Genomic DNA, 20,390 nt, shown 5'->3' on the forward strand with positions numbered 1-20,390 from the left:
GTAGAAGCAAATAATTCGTATTAGTTTTTAGAGAAAATGTCCTATTTACTATTTGGCAAAACACATTACAATGCCTTACACATACTAACCACCAGTTAGAAGAAGAGCCCTTCTTATCATTTCTTCCCTCACAGTTATCAATGTTTTGCCACTCTGACAAAAACTACTTTTACCATTCTAATCTCACCAAGCAAATATTATAACTCATACATTCAGAAATGCTATATTCCTTGTATTAAAATCTAATGTCATTCTCAAAAGCAGCTGTATTTATGCACAGTAAATCAGAAACCAGGGTGATATAAATATTGTGTGATTTATTTAAAGAATGAACACATGAGCAATTGCCAAGTAAAAGAAAAAATCAAATTCGCTTTCAAAAATCAATTTCACAATTTTACAGATTTCGCAATTGATGTAATTTGCGTTTTTCCAAGTTTCCATAAGCCATTAACTAATCACAGTTCTGCCATCTCGAATATAGTACATTTGAAATAAATAATATAGTGGAAAAATAAATGCAACCACAGCACTCCCTTAAGTATTAGATAGAACCCTCCCATAAAATATAATGCAATGAAGCATTAGGATAACCACAAGTGCATAACCTTCAGTACTACTGCTAATTATATTCATTCATATACTTATACTCTCAAGATTAGAGTGGCACATCACATGTCTATCATACTTACAAAGCATCATAATATGATAAGCAATATAAACATAGTAATGTTTTAATGTCTGGGTAGTATAAATGTTCCAAGCACTAGGTTGAAGCTCATTGGGCTTTTTATTAGGAACATTACACTAACATTGGGTAAGCCCCCCCGTTGCTCTCAAAACAGCCTCAGTTCTTCATGGCAGGGATTCCACAAGAAATCTTTCTTCCAAGATTCTGGTCTATGTTGATATGATTGTAGCATACAGTTCTTACAGATTTTTCAGGTAGATTCCATTCTGGTTACTCATTGTCATGTTCATGAAACCAGTTGACATGTGCTTTGTGGCAACAACAATACTTAAATAGTCTGTGAAATTAAAGTGATGATTGATTTGTTTTAACAGGCCCAGAGTGTGGCATGAAAACATTTAACACACCAGTAAACCACTTCCACCAGCCTGGACTAGTGACAAAAAGCAGACAAATACGTAAAGCAGGTCAAGCAAACCTCATCTCAAACTGGTTCAGTGAACATGGCAATGGGTTCAGTGTCACCTCTGGCTAACTCATTAGGGATCTACATCCGTATCGGGATGTTCTGTAAAGCTGCTTTATCTATTGTTATAAGTGCTACACAAACTCAATTTAACCAAGGCAGTCATTTTATTCTGATTTAGGCACTTCTTTTTTAACATTTAGATTAATACCATTTGTGTAAATATAGCTACTGATTGTTCAGGATATCAGAGAGGGAAAACTCCACAAAGGCTATTTGTTCAAGTTCACTCTTCTTCCCACACTCCATGAGGCAAGCAAAGCGATCAGGCTCCTCACATGGAGTCAGATCCGAGTATCCACTGGGGCCATGATGGACGATCCATGGTTTACTCCAACCAGAGGCACTGAGAGGAGATTTATTCAGGTAAACCCCAAGATCCTTTCTCTTCACTTTGTCAGTTGGATGAGAATAAAGGAGCCAGTTCTCAGTGTCTGATGTTACGTTTTTTTGTTCCTTAGGCACATCGATGCTCAACACACTACCCTGGCAGCCACGACCACACTCTACCAGGTTCTGTGAAGATGGAGGACGATCAAAATTCACTCCGCAACTTTTGCTAAAAGACTCAACCCTTTTACCTCTAGTGCTTCTTGCATTGCAGTACAAGTGACTCCTGCCTTCTCTGTCTATGATCTCTGCCATCAAACACTCACAAGATTCGGTGCTTACTCGTTCTCCGAACTGCCATGTGGTCCCACAATCATCACTGTAGAATGCAAAAGCCTGGGACATTGTATGTGGTGGGTGACCATCATCATTTCTGCACATGTAATAGGCATAAGCAGGAATGAGGAGTCTACCACTCTTCATCTGAATGCCATGTCCAGGTCCAACAGCAAATGTGGCCCAATTTCGAATCTCATCTTTAATCACACTTTCTGTCAAGTCTACCACGCTGCTCCAATTCTGCCCATTATCACTACTAGTGACGTAACACAGCCGAGCCTTGTTCTTACCAGTGCGAATCTGGTAATGTTCACTGGTATTGCCCTCCACACAGATAAAGAACAGAAAGAGAATCTTAGATTCTTTTTCATAGACCGGACACGGGTTCATGGTGCGATGTCCAGTCAAACAAGCAGTGTTAAGCTCCCGAACAGGTGACCACTGAAAAGAAACATTTGGATTTCTATGAACATTTTGCCAAATGAAAGTAAAATGTTTAAACAAACAGTGATTACACTAAGCTTACCTGAATGGACCCATTCTGCCGTGTTCCCTTCCTCATGTACATGAGAGAGGCATCATGATCATGTTGTGATGTTCTTTTCTCAGCAAAAGCAAGAAAGGTTTGAGTGTCGTTGATGTAGATTATAGCTGGGATCCTGTAATTTATACCGCTTGGCTCTTTACTGAACAAAGTAGTTTTTGGTGGGTCTGCTTGTGTCTGGGAGTCACTTTCTGAATTTCTGTTTTCCATTTCTCAATTTTTATCTGGAAACACAGAAAAGAATCAGAATCAGGTGTAGTGAGTTTACTATTCCTGAGTCACCTAACTTTTATATTCCCAAAAAAAAAACCATTCAGATAAAATGATCCATTTATTGATGATATATTATATACTTTATATGTTTAATCAGTTTCTGGTCAAATTGTTAATCACAGCAATTCAATATTAACAGCCCTTACATGGAGGGGTATGGGAGGGAAACTGGACTCTGTATGTATCTGGAATTTTTTTAGTAACTACCACACGCTTGGAGGAGGAATGGGTGTATCTGCCACTCATCTGTTTTAGATATAGATACTAAAAAGGTTGTGATGCAGGAAAGGTGACAGCATGTCAATATCGAAATATGGACATTTCCAAATACCACACTTTCGTTTATAAAGCTTAATACAAAACTTGGTAGTTCAGACCTCAACTTTTTACACAAAGTCAACAAAACATAGTCGTTAAAGCAGAAACAGTGATTTTTAGCTGCGTCTCTTAAATATGCCCCCACTTTTAATGCTTATAGTGTACATATCTAGCTTTGAGCTTTCAAACAGAAATAAGAAAAATGTATGATTCCATTTTATTAATTCTGCTCTATAGCAGCTGGTTAGCCAATAAAATGTGATTTAAATAAATGGGCTAAAATGGATGCACTGTTTAAAAAATAATCAGTAAAAATAATCGGTATGAAGTGAATTTTATTTCACCTAGAGACTTATGGCTTATACGGTCCTCTTCAAAAGGACTGGAACACCAATACACTGAAAACTTATAATTGAAATCAAAAACTAAATATGAGACGACAGATCAGATTTTCAGCTTTCATTTCCTGGTATTTACATCTAGATGTGTTACACAACTTGGAAAATGGATTGCTGCCACCATAACAGACCACCCATATGCCATGCATACCTACACACACTATCAGCACTTTATTAGGAAAACACGTACATCTGCACATTCATGCAGTTACTTAATCAGCATGAATATAAATTTTGTATGTTTACAGAAATGTAATGACTTCTACATATGGTAACCTGCACTGCAGGTCAATCCAGCCCTGATTCAACTTTGCACATTACACACCCCAGTAGCTACTGATGGCTTTGTGTCACTGTCAGTGAAACACTGCGGTTAAGCCAGTCACTCTTTCTGAAAGCACGGCTAATCTAGCAGCACATATATTGTACTGCACATACCACATGTATATTGACAGTACTACAAACTGTACACTATGCACCGTACACCCCGGTTTGCACAGGACTCTTAAATACACTCAGATTTGCACAGGACCCGTTGTAAACGCACAGTTTTTGCACATACCCGATTTTTGCACATTACCTTATTATCTTTTGTATCTTTATATTCTAGTTTTTCACATTACCTTATTATCTATACCTTTAAATTTTTAGTATTTATTATTTTTTGTTATATTTTATTTTATTGTATTTTATTTGTTACATTTTTTGTTATATTTTGTACCCTTCAATTCTAGTATTTAATATGTTTTTATATTTTATCTTATTATTATTTTTTTTTTTACATTATTATCTCTACTTGTGGATACTGCTGGAAGTTGTAAATTTCCCATTGGGATGGATGAAGGGATGAAGGAAGGAAGGAAGAGAGGAAGGAAGGAAGAAAGAAAGAAAAAAAGAAAGAATCTATCTATCTATCTATCTATCTATCTATCTAGCTATCGTAGAGGCGCGGCTTTTACATACTTGGCGGTAATTTCGCTGAAAGCATTCACAGTATTTCTGAGTTTTCATAACCCTTTACATTTAAAAAAAAATGCGCAAAAACAAGGTTTTAAAGAGAAACTAAAATGTATTGAACCAAATAAAAATAAAGAATGTTATAGTTTTATTGCACTTGGGAATTCTTGCAGTAATGATCTAAGCTAACTGCTTAACTTCCTGTGTAATTGTATACTGCACTTATCTTCATATAGTGTACCTTTGTGAAAGTAATTCATAAAAGTGAACGAAAAAATCATCATCTTTTACCTAGTTTGGTTCAAATTTCGTGTCTGCTGCACCTTCAGACTGAGAGTTTTGGCTGTAAGTTTTCCGTGTCGACCGCTCCTTCACCGCTGTCACGCTATCTGCGCTGTTTCTGTTTCTAGGAACAGTGTGCGCGTGTACATCGAGCTTTACGGTAGCCCGTTCTCGACAGGGCGTGTAACGTGACCTTCGGAATCTTTTGGCTTAATTAAAAACATCCGTTTTGTTTTGTTAACAAAAACACGCAGAGTCAAACCTAAAACATGTCTAAACTGCATCATATAAACTTTATATATGCAATGCATCATTCTTTCAGAGCCCCTGCATGTGCTTTATAGTTTGTTTCTTTATAACAAGCCTCATCATGAGCTTCATCTTTGTTTGATCAGGTTACATTAGAAGTGTTTGGAGGAATGTGACAGTGTTGCTTACATGAATGTTTCTGACATCTGTTTAACTCTAGGTGATATGCTTTCACTTCCAATATCACAAATATTGCTAAACTTTAGTTAGTAGAATATTTTATGTTAAGTTAGAAAACTTACCATGATCTTCAGTACACTCAGACTTGCACAGGACTCATAAAACACGCAGTTTTTGCACATGCCTAGTTATGCACATTACCTCATTATGTCTGTACCTTCAAATTCTTGTTTTATTTATTTTTATTTTTTTGCACATTACTTATCTCATATTCTTTTAAATCTCTGTATTCAGTATTCTTTGTTATATATTTTTTAATCTCTGTATATAGTATTTTTTGTTAGATTTATTTTATTATAGGTTATTTGTTATATTTTTTTGTTATATTTTGTACCCTTAAATTCGGGTATTTAGTATTTTTTGTTATATTCCTATCTTATTTTATGTACCTTATTACCTGTGCTTGTGGATACTGCTGGAAGTTGTAAATTTCCCACTGGGATGAATAAAGTATCTATCTATCTATCTGTCTATCTGTCTATCTGTCTGTCTGTCTGTCTGTCTGTCAGTCAGTCAGTCAGTCAGTCAGTCAGTCAGTCAGTCAGTCAATAAATGATAGTTGACATACAATCAGCCAGTCTATCAGTCTGTTTTGAGCAGTACTAGACCTTCTTTTATTCAACTGTGCTCAATACATCACCATTAGAGTACAATGTGCTTTATTAATCCCTAAGATTAATATAAAAAAAAAAATTAGGTGACACAACAGCAACAACACACCAGTAAAGTGCACAAGAAACTCACAAATAAGAAAGAATGAATAGACATGATGTACATCTACACAGTAATCAAGTTATTATGCTAAACTGGACGTCTGGCTCTGTGGACGCATATAAACAAAACTGTAACCTATGAAATAAACCTATGTAGTGTTTTTTTATCTGTGCAGCAGGTGGCAGTATACAGCACCTTGAGCTGATAGCGCGTCACATTTCAAGCAACGAAGAAGAACTCCCGTAACTCACTACACATGCCGCTTTAATCTATGTTTATGTTTCCTAAGTGCACTCGGTAATAATAATAATAATAATAATAATAATAATAATAGTGCACTTTATCTTACAGAGGATCATTTGATACTGAATCCGTAGTAACAGTCACTAAACTGCAGTGTTGTCTCAACTGGTTTATTGGATTTATTTAAAGTGACTGAAGAGAGAGAGAGAGAGAGAGAGAGAGAGAGAGAGAGAGAGAGAAAGAAAAGAATAAACTCTCTTGATAATAACATCATGTCATCTGATGAAGCCGAGGACTGGTTTATGCAGTCATTAACCCTGTAAGTCGTCAAGATTTTTATTTATTTATTTATAACTTTGTATAGTTGTTAAAATATAAAAGTATTCATTAGGCAGGCATCAGGTATCAGGCGTGATAGATAGATAGATAGATAGATAGATAGATAGATAGATAGATAGATAGACTAGGTGTAATCTATGAATTAACAATATGTACATTATAATTATATTATACAGAGAAAATGCAGCAGAATGTACAGGGTGGAGCAGAACGGCAAGGTGGTGAAGTGTAATGAGACATGAGTGTCCTAACGGTGTAGTGTAGAGTTCAGATGATTTATGGTTTTGGAGGAAAAACTGGCCCTGAACCTGCTGGTTCTGGTGCAGATGGACCCGTATATCCTCCTGGATGGAAGGAGGTTGAATAGTTTGTGACTAGGGTGGGGTGATGATTTTGTGTCCTCTGCGCAGACATCTACTCTGGTGAAGAGACTCAATGGCAGGTAGTTGGGTGCTGATGATGCGCTGGGCGGTTTTCACAACCCTTTACAGTGATATCTTTTCACACACAGTGAAGCTGCCATACCACACTGTGATGGAGAGCAGACATTAGGAGACATTATCAAACACGATGCTTGATGATGTGAAGAATTATTTTGAGCGTAAATTTTTACCTAATAAGACTCCTTGGGTTTGTAAATATGAACTAAAAGATGGTTTTTCCACACATCATAGTGCCTTCTTTGAAAACTCCTGAATGTTTAGTGCACTTCTGATGTCATTATGTTGTCTTTCTTTGCAGCTACAAAGATCTTCATGTATTTCAGCTCGAGCATCCAACAAAAACAATCGAGTGGACTGGTGAAAAAAGTAAAGTATTGCTTTAGGTGTAGTTTAGCAGACAAGAGACACTATTCTTTGGATTCCTGTATCTGATAACATAGCATTAAAGGAGAAGTTCACTTCCAAAACAAAAAATTACAAATAATTGACTCACCCCCTTGTCATCCAAGATGTTCATGTCTTTCTTTCTTCATTTGTACAGAAATTATGTTTTTTGAGGAAAACATTTTAGGATTTTTCTCTCTATAGTGGACTTCAATGATGCCTGTGAGTTTGAAATTTGAAAATGCAGTTTAAATGCAGATTCAAAGAGCTCTAAACGATCCCAGATGAGGAACAAGGATCTTATCTAGTGAAATGATTGGTCATTTTCTGAGGAAAATAAAAAATTGTATACTTTTTATACACAAAAGCTCGTCTAGCACTAGCTCTGGGAAGCGTGTCCACGACACTGCTTACTACGTAATCACGAGTGTGACGTAGGTGGAACTACAGGCCCACTGTTTACAAAGCGAACGTGCAAAGACCAAGGAAATGCAAACAAGTCAAACGATCTTTACTAACAAAAAGGTACAATGAGAATGTATGGGTGTGTTGATATGTAGGTGCAGAGCTAGCAACCACAGCTTCAATCACTCAGGATTTTTTAAAGGAAGTTTTTGAGCATTCACGTTATTTCCAATCGGACGTAATCTTTTAGGTTTAAAAACGATTTCCACATCCAGGGTACACACCCGAACGGACCGTTTTAAACAAAAAACTGACACAAAGACGTTTATCTTTGTGTCTTTCCGCATGCAATTTCTTTACGACTGAAGAAAGAAAGACATGAACTTGTTGAATGACAAGGGGGTGAAGTGAACTTCTCCTTTAACATTAACAATAAAATGTGTGCAAACTTCATCATCCAAGCTGTAATACGTGAGACGTGCTGTTACAGGAAAATAGTTGTTTTGAGTGCTGTGATGAAAGTTTGAATAATTTCCTACAACTGCGTATTCTGTTTTATTACTCATATACTCTAGTAATTATTCAAAGAGTAAATGTTTTCGTCAAACAATGTCTGTTCGTAGAAAAATCCACCATATCAACACCTACAGATGTCTTGTTTTTTAATCTGTTATGTGGAGTATCCACCATATCCCACCAAGGTGGCACTATAGAAACAATAACATATTAGAGCAAACGTTCTAATATTTGTAGTGAAGCTGCACATCTTCTTACATTTTCTAAGCAATCAGATTTGCATGTTCATCAGCATTGTGATTTAAGAGAGAACTCATGGAGGAATTTTGGATTGGATTTGTAACGGACACTTTTTTTTGTCACAGGTATATGTGTTGCAGGCTACTCGTCTGAGAAGAATGAAATTTTAGAGCTGCTGTTGCCTTTGAAATTGTATGCAAAGGGCAACCAGGTAAATAACTGAATAAACTCAATAGCTGAATAAATTTCTATCTGCACCCCATCAGTTATCAAAGGTACAAACGCACAAGCACGGCTCAACCAAATATAATTTTCATCTTAAATGTGCACAGGGCCTTTGTCCAGAGAGGGACTTTAAAGTGCAGCATGGGGGATTCAGCGATGAGCCGGTTGAATGTCTGAGACACATCTTTGGTAAACGGTAGGCTTACTGCATGAGTTCTTGTTCTAATCTTACTAATGTCTTAGTGTTTTTTTTAACAGATTTGCATTCTTTCAGCTGGATTAGTGGGCAATACAGAGGGTCGTGCAGATATTTTGTAGATCACTTTCACATTGAAGCATATAACGTCAGAAAACTAGAACTTTTTATGCCTCTACCACTGTCCTACCATGTGTCCATCTGTTATTTTAGTTAGCACTATATTTCAAGGAAAAAAAATGATTGAATGTTTGTAGGATTTATATGGAAATATCTGTGTAACCAGCAGATGAACTGATTAGATTTTGGAATTGATCAAGACAGGGTCGGGGTCTAATATCTGAAACATTTTTTTAAATATAAGGATGCAGTATTTTAAGCCTATTTCTTGCATATAATACATAAGTAAATGAAGAATTAGACTTGTGGCAGATGTATCTCCATCAACGACATTGGTGTCGAGTTCTACTTGTTTTTATTTTGCATTGTTACTGCTGGCAGGGTTGTAGGGTAAAAGATACAAGTATTTGGATCACTAAACAGGTACAGCTAAAGAGCATGTCATTACATTACATCCCTACAGTTAAATATACACCGATTAGGCATAACATTATGAGCACTGACAGGTGAAGTGAATAACACTGATGATCTCCTCATCATGGCACCTGTTAGTGGGTGGGATATATTAGGCAGCAAGTGAACATTTTGCCCTCAAAGTTGATGTGTTTGAAGCAGGAAAAATGGACAAGCGTAAGGATTTGAGCGAGTTTGACAAGGGCATCTTCAAAACTGCAGCTTTTTTGGGGTGTTCCCGATCTGCAGTGGTCAGTATCTATCAAAAGTATCCTTTAAGTCCTGTAAGCTGCAAGGTGGGGCCCATGGAGGACTTAAAGTATCTGCTGCTAACATCTTGGTGCCTGATACCACAGCACACCTTTAGGGATCTAGTGGAGTCCATGCCTCGATGGGTCAGGGCTGTTTTGGCAGCAAAAGGGGGACCAATACAATATTAGGTAGGTGGTCATAATGTTATACTTGATCGGTGTATTTATTTAGGATGCCACCAAAAATCTGGGGCAAAAATGGTTTAAAAAAAAAAAACCCTGCCACTTTTGGATTTCCGCAAAAGTAGAGAAAAGGCCAGACATTTTAACCAAACTAGGGTTAGGGTTAGAACATTATAAATATTTTAAAAGTGATCAAAAACACTTTTTGGGTTTTTATTTTCCTTAGTATAATCACAGAGAAAGTATCAGCCTTGTGGACATTAGACAACAGATGTATTAAAGAATTAAGAATTATACCAAAAATGTCTTCTGCTGGGATATAAAAATTGTTATCTTTATTTAGATTTTTAGGAATACCACAGAATATATACCTGAAAGAAGACATGTAATTGACTGTACACTTCTATATGATAAAATAGAAATAAGCATCACCGTTTAACTGTGTTCTTTTATTTGCAGATGTGTGGTGACTAGCGGACGTCATAGTTCCAATCTCCAGGTTTGGGACATTGGACAAGATGATAATGGTATCTCTTCTGATTATTTCATCACTTTGTTTGACTTCAAAAATATACACTGCTCAAAAAAATTTAAAGGAACACTTTGAAAACACATCAGATCTCAACGGGGAAAAATATGCTGGATATCTATATTGATATGGACTGGGTAATGTGTTAGGAACGAAAGGATGCCACATTGTTTGAAGGAAATAAAAATTATCAACCTACAGAGGGCTGAATTCAAAGACACCCCGAAAACTGATGCAGCAGGCTAGTCCATTTGCTGAAATTTTACTGCAGCAACTCAAAATGGTACTCAGTAGTTTGTGTGGCCCCCATGTGATAGATGGTGTCCTGGGGTATTTCCCCCCAGATCTGGACCGGGGCATCACTGAGCTCCTGGACAGTCTAACCTGGCGGCATCAGATAGAACGAACCATAATGTCCCAGAGGTGTTCTATTGGATTTAGGTCAAGTGAGCATGAGGGCCAATCAATGGTATCAATTCTTTCATCCTCCAGGACCTGCCTACAGGCAGCATAACATTCCCCACGGCTTCTCCAGACCCTTTAACATCTGTCACATGTGCTCATGGTGAACCTGCTCATTTTGTAGGGCTTTGCTCATCCTGTACCTCCATGCACAAAGGAGTAGATGCGGGTCTTGCTGATGGGTTAAGGACCTTCTACAGCCCTGTCCAGCTCTCCTAGAGTAACTGCCTGTCTCCTGGAATCTCCTCCATACTCTGTGCTGGGAGACACAGCAAACCTTTTGGCAATGGCACATATAGATATACCATCCTGGAGGAGTTGGACTGCCTGTGCAACCTCTGTTGGGTCCAGGCATCGCCTCATGCTACCAGTAGTGACACTGACCCTAGCCAAATGCAAAACTAGTGAAAAACACTCAGAAATGATGAGTAGGGAAGAAAATGTCAGTGGCCTCCACCTGTAAAACCATTTCTGTTTTGGTGGTCATCTCATGGTTGCCCATCTAGTGCACCTGTTGTTAATTTCATTAACACCAAAGCAGCTGACAACCCCCTCTGCTACTTAACTGACCAGAGTAATATCCCAGGAATTTAACTGACTTGATGCTATACTCTGATTAAAAAGTGTTCCTTTCATATTTTGAGCAGTATATATAGTAGTGCAGTCTCCTTTTTGTGTGTTCTTATTATAGAAGTTACTTTTGTCTCTTATTTTCATTGTTAAGCTAATTAACTACAAAAAAGTTTTTTTTTTTTTTATTAAACCAGTCTTCACCAATGGTGCCAATAATTCTGAAGCTGACTGTATTTTTGCCATCCAGATATGATGAAGAGGACAGGAGTTATAAATTGCGGTCACACGTCAGCCACGGGCAGAAAGCTTGCTTCTGGTTTCACTGAGGATGCTTCTGTTCTTCACGGCTCTACAATGCGCGATGTTCAGCACACTGATGTAGCCTCAGGGAGAATGCTTTATGCAGTAGGTAATGATAAATGTGTCGTCTATTTTATATTTCTTTTACTTTTTGTCTAAACCACTGGTCCATCGAAGTCCAGATTCATGACTGCAAAGTATCTCAGTGGGCCGAACCCAACACTTACTGATAAATACCATTAAAAAATGGATGTATTTCAGCAACTTCAATTTTCTAAATATGAACCAACTTGGGTCCTGTAGCAGATACCCTGTCCAATCAGATGCATTTATATCAATTATTTAGCTGATGGCAGCTAACCAGAGATTAGAAAAATTGGCAAAATTGCAAGCACAGGATCCTTCTGTTAAACTGCCAGTAAACACATCTGTAATTACTTTCTATGATAACTGTACTCATGTTGAATGAGAAGAGTGCTTTGGCTGAATGCACAATGTGATGACGTTACACAACGTGTATTGGCTCAAATCCGCAGAAAATATGCTGCAATTTTGAAAAAACTGAATTTTGCAGGTTTGATTTTGTGTTAATTTCTGCAATCAAATTTGTGGACTGATTAATGAACTGATGATGGGGAAAAAAACAAATAGAGAAATAGAGAGGTGTATTTTAATTCTGCATCAAATTCACATAGCATGGTCTTATCTGTTCAGAGTTCATTGACAACATCAATCACTTCAAATGGTATTATTTATAGCCAATATCATCCATTAATTGGTTAAACATCAAAAGTAAGCTGTTCCAAATGTCACTCTTAGTTTATAGATTCCATTGTAAGCATAGAATTTCATGCAAGTGGACCTTAACAAACTGAAATTACATTTTGTCGTTCACAGAAACTGACTCCTTGGATGTAGTGAGTGGTCTGCAGTTTGTAAACGCCAGTACATTTGCTATTAGCGCAACTAATGGCACTTTGTACGTAGGAGACTCAAGAGATCCAAAGATCAGTCATTATGCTCTTTCAGAGAGTACGACAGGTTCACAGTGGGCTTTTGGATTGAGGAAAGCTGAGCCACAGTGTGACCCTTCATCATGCACTGTAGCAAGACTTTCCTCCTTTGGTCAAGTTATTGTGTCTGATCTCCGAAACCCATCCACGCCAGTCGGACAAGCTCGGCTTAATCTGCAGCAAAATGATCCCAGTAATGAGTTTCTGACAGTTACATGGGCTCCTGCTCTTGATAACCATCTTGCTGTGTCAGGTATGTCCTATGCTTTGTATCTTCTCTGTTAACCTGAGGTCTTTGTTTGGAGAAAGGGAATGACCTTGTCGATGTCTTCATTTTAAGGATTTGATGGAACAGTGCAAATCTTTGACACAAGAAGCTGGATTACTGATACTCAGACGCCTCTGCCCGTTTTTGTGCATCAGGGTCACAACTTTTCATGTGAAGACAAGGGTGATACCTCTCTTCTGGTGACTACTCATGTGTGGCATCCAGGGAGACCAAGAACTTTGCTCTCTGCCGCTTCAGATGGATCTATACATGTTTGGGACTGGGTAGATAAACATAATGAGACTATAGACAAATGACAAAAGAGAATCTGATCCCTTTTGTTATTTAAAGGCAAGAAATTTTTCAAGTTATAGCTGAAACCTGTTACAGAAATACAGTATTTCTGTATTATGTTTTTTTTTTTGTAAAAGATGGAGAAATAGAAACATTGGATGAAAATCTTGCTGTTTTGTCAAACTATAGCCTTTAAGGTTCCGAGACTTGCGACACTGTACAAATGATATAATCATGGACACTCGGTGGAATGCTAGTTACCGAGACTAGGTTCAGGGACACTGGACATTTATACATTTTTATGGCAGCCTGTCTGCCACACACCAATACATCAAAAAAGAGTAGAAATGAATTTCACTTTTAGATTTTCTTGCTTTTTCTTGCAATTGATTAACTATGACTACAATATAAACACAGTCAAAGTCTCTTCAGTGTGGACATTGGATATAGCCAGAATGTAACTATGTTACTGTGATGCTGATATAGTTTTCCATCTCCTCAACAACTCTGTGACCTCTGTATTGATTATTAGAGAACTAGATCTACGTCTGGATATCTGTAATGCTGAATCGTGACCATATATATGCATATATGTATGTATATGTATGTATGTGTGTATATACATATATATATATATATATATATATATATATATATGCATATATGTATGTATATGTATGTATATATATATATACACAGTGAGGGGAAAAAATTATTTGATCCCCTGCTGATTTTGTACGTTTGCCCACTGACAAAGAAATGATCAGTCTGTAATTTTAATGGTAGGTGTATTTGAACAGTGAGAGGCAGAATAACAACAAAAAAAATCCAGAAAAACACATTTCAGAAAAGTTCTACATTGATTTGCATTTTAATGAGTGAAATAAGTATTTGATCCCCTATCAATCAGAAAGATTTCTGGCTCCCAGGTGTCTTTTATACAGGTAAGGAGCTGAGATTACAGTAGGAGCACTCTTGGGGAGTGCTCTTAATCTCAGCTCATTACCTGTATGAAAGACACCCTGTCTACAGAAGGAAGCAATCAATCAGATTCCAAACTCTCCATCATGGCCAAGACCAAAGAGCTGTCCATGGATGTCAGGGACAAGATTGTAGACCTACACAAGGCTGGAATGAGCTACAAGATCATCGCCAAGCAGCTTGGTGAGAAGGTGACAACAGTTGGTGTGATTATTCCCAAATGGAAGAAACACAAAAGGACTGTCAATCTTTCTTGGTCTGGGGCTCCATGCAAGATCTCACCTCATGGAGTTTCAATGATCATGAGAACGGCGAGGAATCAGCCCAGAATCACACTGGAGGATTTTGTTTGATTTTTTTTATATATATACAGTATATACACAGTGTATTGCCAATTGGGAATCCGTACTCCCAACTTTGTGGGAACAGTTTAGGGATGACCCCCTCCTGTTCCAACATGACTGCACACCAGTGCACAAAGCAAGGTCTATAAAGACATGGATGAGCGAGTTTGGTGTGGAGGAACTTCACAGAGTCCTGACCTCAACCTGAGAGAACACCTTTGGGATGAATCAGAGCAGAGACTGTGAACCAGACCTTCTTGTCCAACATCAGTGCCTGACCTCACAAATGCGCTTCTACAGGAATGGTCAAAAATTCCCATAAACACACTGATAAACCTTGTGGAAAGCCTTCCCAGAAGAGTTGAAGCTGTTATAGCTGCAAAGGGTGGACCAACTCCATATTAAATTCATGTGCATGTAAAGGCAGACATCCCAGTTTTGACCTGGCTCACAGTCTCCACTCTAATTCATCCCAAAGGTGTTCTATCAGGTCAGGATTCTGTGCAGGCCAGTCAAGTTCCTAAACACCAAACTCACTCATCCATGTCTTCATGGACTTTGCTTTGCGCACTGGTGTGCAGTAATGTTGGAACAGGAAGGGGTCATCCCCAAACTGTTCCCACGGTGTTGGGAACATGAAAATGTCCAAAATGTCTTGGTATGCTGAAGCATTAAGAGTTCCTTTCACTGGAACTATGAGGCCGAGCCCAACCCCTGAATTCAATGGTTTGGAGGGGTGTCCTAAAACTTTTGTTAATATTGTGTGGGTATATATATTTTCAATTTTTAATAAGCATGTAAATATAGCTACTGATTGTTCATGATATCAGAGTGAGAAAACTCCACAAAGGCTATTTCTTCAAGTTCACTCTTCTTCCCACATTCCATTAGGCAAGCAAAGCACTTGGGCTCCTCGGACAGAGTAAGATCCGAGTACCCGCTGGGGCCATGATGGACAATCCATGGTTTGCCCCAACCAGAGACATTAAGAGGAGATTTATTCAGATAAACCCCAAGATCCTTTCTCTTCATTTTGTTGGTTGGATGTGAATAAAGGAGCCAAGTCTTTGTATTTGGTGTTAAACAGTTCTCTTGTTCTTCAGGTGCAGCAAAGCTCACCACACTACCCTGGCAGCCATGATGGGGCTCTACTAGCTTCTGTGCAAAATGAGGTCTATCAAATTTTGTTCCACTACTCTCGCTCAAAGCCTCGATTCTGTGACCTTTAGCGCTTCGTGCGTTGCAGTATAGCTCGCTCCTGGACTGTTCTACAATCTCTGCCATCTCACACTCAAAAGACTCACTACTTACTCTTTCTCCAATGTGCCACGTGCTCCCACAATCATCACTATAGAATGCGAAAGCATGTGATGTAACATGTAATATAAAACAACAACGACAATGAATATAATAGACATAAGCAGGAATGATGAGTCTACCACTTTTCATCTGAATGCCATGTCCAGGTCCAACAGCAAACGTGGCCCAATTTCTAATCTCATCTTTAATCACGCTTTCTGTCAAGTCTACCACGTTGCTCCAATTCTGCCCACTGTCCTTGCTAGTGACGTAACACAACCGAGCCTTGTTCTTACCAGTGCAAATCTGTTCACGTTCAGAGATCTTACGCTCCACACAGATAAAGAACAGAAAGAGAGCCTTAGATTTTTTCTCATAGACCGGACACGGGTTCATGGTGCGATATCCAGTCAAACAAGCAGTGTCAAGCTCCTGAACATCTGACCACTGAAAAGAAAAATGAGCATACAGTATCTATGAACATATCTTTGATTAATGAAAGTAAATCAAAGTAAAAGTAAAACGGTGTTTGTGTCAGCATCACCTGAATGGACCCATTGTGCCGTGTTCCCCTCCTCATGACCAGGAGAGTGGCGTCAATATCACGTGGTGATGTTCTTTTCTCAGCAAAAGCAAGAAATGTTTGAGTGTCGTTAATGTAAATTAAAGCTGGGATCCTGTAAGTTATACCGTTTTTCTCTTTACTGAACAAAGTAGTTTTTGGTGGGTCGCTTCTTGATGTGTTTCCCATTTCTCCTGGAAACAGATATAAATCAAATGTCATGACAAACACATGAAATAGTCCTTCTCTACTTCATCATTATTTGCTAATTAACCACAGTCCTAATGCACATTCTGAACAAAGCTGGTTACATATCAGAGATTACGGAGCTGAATCCCAAATCCTATCTGAGATTTACACCCATATCAGTTACCTTGTTCCAAGTCGTTAATAAATCAGTAAGAAATGCTGCTAAACTAACTGTAGAGTGTGAAAGGATCAAATCATTCTCTTTTATATAGTTATCGATTTTGGTTCCGTTATCAGGGCTGCTGCTCTGTCACGGTCCGCAGTGGACTGACTCGAGGTGTGTGTGTGTGTGTGTTGCTCTCCTACGGCAAAGGCAGAAAAGACTTTTGGACTGACTTCGGCATCCGCTGACCTATTGCATTATGGGAAATGTAGTCATCCGAAGAAACCTGACGTCGCTTGTCTGTGAATTAGTTAAACGTTTTTCTGTAAAAAGTAAAATTTAGTCTGAACTCTCTTATTACCAGTATACGGTGGGGGAGGCATGGCTATCACATATAAATTACATGTCTATACAGGCTTTACTAAACAGGAAAATGTTTTGACGATACTCATTTCAGCAGATCTGTTAAATACTACAACTCCCAGGCATTTTCGCGTTTGTCACCAGGACACCAGTCTACAACAATCGCCTTCACTGCTGGGAAATTATATAGGCTTGCAGACTGGATATCTGTAGTATGTACTGTATGTATGGGGTTAATATTAAATTAGCCATTTTAATTGGACACCAGGTATTTAGACTACAAACGGATTGTTTACAAACTGGACAACGGAGAACGTTTTCTTACGAATTGTAAGAAGTAAAGAAGGTATAGGTATAGACACAGTAATGTATTATGCAATTTCGTGCAAATACAATCAGTTTATCTGTGTGAGAATATGGTACCTAATTACTCTGATCATGCATAATATTATGACCACCTGTCTAATATTGTGTTGGTCCCCGTTTTGCTGCCAAAACAGCCCTGACCCGTCGAGGCATGGACTCCACCAGATCTCTGAAGGTGTGCTGTGGTACCTGGAACCAGGATGCTAGCAGCAGATCTTTTAAGTCCTGTAAGTTACAAGGTGGGGCCATAGCATGACATTGCCTCTGCTGGCTTGCCTTCTTCCCATAGTGCATCCTGGAGCCGTGTGTTCCCCAAGTAAGCAATGCATATGCATGCGGCCATCCACATGATGTGGTCCAGTTCTGGTGCTCACGTGATCATTGTTGGAGCTTTCAGCTGTGCACAGGGGTCAGCATGGGCACTGTGACTGGTCTGCGGCTATGTAGTCCCATACGCAATAAATATGCACTGTGTATTCACCTTTCTATCAGAGCCAGCATTAAGAGCATTAACAGTAGCTCATCTGTAGCCTTTGCTCCCCACATGCATCAGTGATCCTTGGCCGCCCATGACCCTGTCGCCGGTTTACCACTGTTCCTTCCTTGGACCACTTTTGATAGATACTGACCACTGCAGACCGGGAACACCCCACAAGAGCTGCAGTTTTGGAGATGCTCTGATCCAGTCGTCTAGCCATCACAATTTGGCCCTTGTCAAACTCACTGACTGTGATTAAAATAGCTCATGCTGGTACAACCTACATTTTCTGTTTAATAGTCTAATCAAAATTTGAACAGAATATGAAGTGTACTTCTCTTATTCTTCTCTAGATGGCTCTGCACTGTGTGGACAGACCATCTGATTCATCTTTGTTTGGACAGGTATCCTCACAGGATACTTCAATAATAGTATCCTCACCGAATACTTCAATATATGATTGAATGTTCGTCTTTGTTAAATAACGTTTTTCTGTTTAATTCAATTTAGTTTTATTTATTAAAAAAGCGTTATATAAAGTGGATATAGATTTAAAATTAGAATACAGTATATTAAGTATTTGACATTCAAGAAGACTTTGTCATGGCATGTAGTGTACTGTTGCACAGGATTGTAAGAAATCAATATTTTATTTAGTTTTCCTGTTTTCACCCACTGAAGTAGCAAAAGCTACAATACCCAACATGCAGTATGCCAAAATGTTGGGATCACTACTAATTAACCAGTCCAGATCTCTGAGTGAGACACGTCACTCTGACACTCATTCCCACGAAATAAAACACAGCTGTATTGTGATACTCTATCAGTAGATTTGGCGTACTATCTAGAAATGTATCATGCTTAGCTTGCTAGTTAAATAACATGCCTAATTTATATAGATTTACCAAACCTATGCAGCTCTACATCATTCAGAATCCTACTGAGGAGTTTCCTGTAATGGACACATTTATCCATCTAATGTTGTTCAGTTTACAGAAGTATTTATAGCATCTTGTGTCAGTGGATCACTGATCACAATGACCAGACATACACTATATTGCCAAAAGTATTTGCTCACCTGCCTTGACTCGCATATGAACTTAAGTGACATCCCATTCCTAATCCATAGGGTTCAATATGACGTCGGTCCACCCTTTGCAGCTATAACAGCTTCAACTCTTCTGGGAAGGCTGTCCACAAGGTTTAGGAGTGTGTTTATGGGAATTTTTGACCATTCTTCCAGAAGCGCATTTGTGAGGTCACACACTGATGTTGGACGAGAAGGCCTGGCTCTCAGTCTCCGCTCTAATTCATCCCAAAGGTGTTCTATCGGGTTGAGGTCAGGACTCTGTGCAGGCCAGTCAAGTTCATCCACACCAGACTCTGTCATCCATGTCTTTATGGACCTTGCTTTGTGCACTGGTGCACAGTCATGTTGGAAGAGGAAGGGGCCAGCTCCAAACTGTTCCCACAAAGTTGGGAGCATGGAATTGTCCAAAATGTCTTGGTATGCTGAAGCATTCAGAGTTCCTTTCACTGGAACTAAGGGGCCAAGCCCAGCTCCTGTAAAACAACCCCACACCATAATCCCCCCTCCACCAAACTTTACACTTGGCACAATGCAGTCAGACAAGTACCGTTCTCCTGGCAACCGGCGAACCCAGACTCGTCCATCAGATTGCCAGATGGAGAAGTGTGATTCGTCACTCCAGAGAACGCGTCTCCACTGCTCTAGAGTCCAGTGGCGGCGTGCTTTACACTACTGCATCCGACGCTTTGCATTGCACTTGGTGATGTATGGCTTGGATGCAGCTGCTTGGCCATGGAAACCCATTCCATGAAGCTCTCTGCGCACTGTTCTTGAGCTAATCTGAAGGCCACATGAAGTTTGGAGGTCTGTAGCGATTGACTCTGCAGAAAGTTGGCGACCTCTTCGCACTATGTGCCTCAGCATCCGCTGACCACGCTCCGTCAGTTTACGTGGCCTACCACTTCGTGGCTGAGTTGCTGTCGTTCCCAAACACTTCCACGTTCTTATAATACAGCTGACAGTTGACTGTGGAATATTTAGGAGCAAGGAAATTTCACGACTGGATTTGTTGCACAGATTTCATCCTATCACAGTTCCACGCTGGAATTCACTGAGCTCCTGAGAGCGACCCATTCTTTCACAAATGTTTGTAAAAACAGTCTGCATGCCTAGGTGCTTGATTTTATACACCTGTGGCCATGGAAGTGATTGGAACACCTGATTCTGATTATTTGGATGGGTGAGCGAATACTTTTGGCAATATAGTGTATGTACATATATCAAATTTAACATGGGTATACAAGTCAGTTGATGCTA

At 39.0% G+C, this 20,390-nt stretch overlaps 3 protein-coding genes across 3 annotated transcripts; 1 reads left to right on the forward strand and 2 right to left on the reverse strand.

Annotated features, from left to right (window-relative positions):
* Window positions 1–297: 297 nt before the first annotated feature.
* LOC131369230 (sialidase-3-like) lies at window positions 298–4,815 on the reverse strand. Its single transcript, XM_058415740.1, has 3 exons — window positions 4,668–4,815; window positions 2,413–2,654; window positions 298–2,327 (listed from the first exon to the last, which is right to left on the reverse strand). Exons 2-3 carry the CDS (start codon window positions 2,638–2,640, stop codon window positions 1,386–1,388), a joined length of 1,170 nt encoding a protein of 389 aa, XP_058271723.1. The 5' UTR covers window positions 2,641–2,654; window positions 4,668–4,815; the 3' UTR covers window positions 298–1,385.
* Window positions 4,816–6,097: 1,282 nt separating this feature from the next.
* Window positions 6,098–13,934, forward strand: wdr73 (WD repeat domain 73). Its single transcript, XM_058415746.1, has 8 exons — window positions 6,098–6,423; window positions 7,185–7,252; window positions 8,557–8,642; window positions 8,764–8,852; window positions 10,319–10,386; window positions 11,671–11,832; window positions 12,621–12,989; window positions 13,077–13,934. The coding sequence occupies exons 1-8, from the start codon at window positions 6,377–6,379 to the stop codon at window positions 13,319–13,321; spliced, it is 1,134 nt and encodes a 377-aa protein (XP_058271729.1). The 5' UTR covers window positions 6,098–6,376; the 3' UTR covers window positions 13,322–13,934.
* Window positions 13,935–15,193: 1,259 nt separating this feature from the next.
* LOC131369233 (sialidase-3-like) lies at window positions 15,194–17,032 on the reverse strand. The gene is made up of 3 exons (XM_058415745.1): window positions 16,858–17,032; window positions 16,467–16,678; window positions 15,194–16,369 (listed from the first exon to the last, which is right to left on the reverse strand). Exons 2-3 carry the CDS (start codon window positions 16,671–16,673, stop codon window positions 15,431–15,433), a joined length of 1,146 nt encoding a protein of 381 aa, XP_058271728.1. The 5' UTR covers window positions 16,674–16,678; window positions 16,858–17,032; the 3' UTR covers window positions 15,194–15,430.
* Window positions 17,033–20,390: the final 3,358 nt, after the last annotated feature.

The sequence above is a fragment of the Hemibagrus wyckioides genome, linkage group LG18, assembly GCF_019097595.1.
Source record: "Hemibagrus wyckioides isolate EC202008001 linkage group LG18, SWU_Hwy_1.0, whole genome shotgun sequence".
NCBI classification, from domain to species: domain Eukaryota; kingdom Metazoa; phylum Chordata; class Actinopteri; order Siluriformes; family Bagridae; genus Hemibagrus; species Hemibagrus wyckioides.

Excerpts from the sequence above, each read along its gene's own strand:
- LOC131369233 (XM_058415745.1), bottom strand. The coding sequence starts at position 16,673 with ATGGGAAACACATCAAGAAGCGACCCACCAAAAACTACTTTGTTCAGT. Across the intron at positions 16,370-16,466 it reads GGCACAATGGGTCCATTCAG|TGGTCAGATGTTCAGGAGCT; the intron begins GTGATGCTGACA and ends TTTTCTTTTCAG.
- wdr73 (XM_058415746.1), top strand. The coding sequence starts at position 6,377 with ATGTCATCTGATGAAGCCGAGGACTGGTTTATGCAGTCATTAACCCT. Across the intron at positions 6,424-7,184 it reads TTTATGCAGTCATTAACCCT|CTACAAAGATCTTCATGTAT; the intron begins GTAAGTCGTCAA and ends CTTTCTTTGCAG. Across the intron at positions 8,853-10,318 it reads AGACACATCTTTGGTAAACG|ATGTGTGGTGACTAGCGGAC; the intron begins GTAGGCTTACTG and ends TTTTATTTGCAG.
- LOC131369230 (XM_058415740.1), bottom strand. The coding sequence starts at position 2,640 with ATGGAAAACAGAAATTCAGAAAGTGACTCCCAGACACAAGCAGACCCA. Across the intron at positions 2,328-2,412 it reads GGCAGAATGGGTCCATTCAG|TGGTCACCTGTTCGGGAGCT; the intron begins GTAAGCTTAGTG and ends GTTTCTTTTCAG.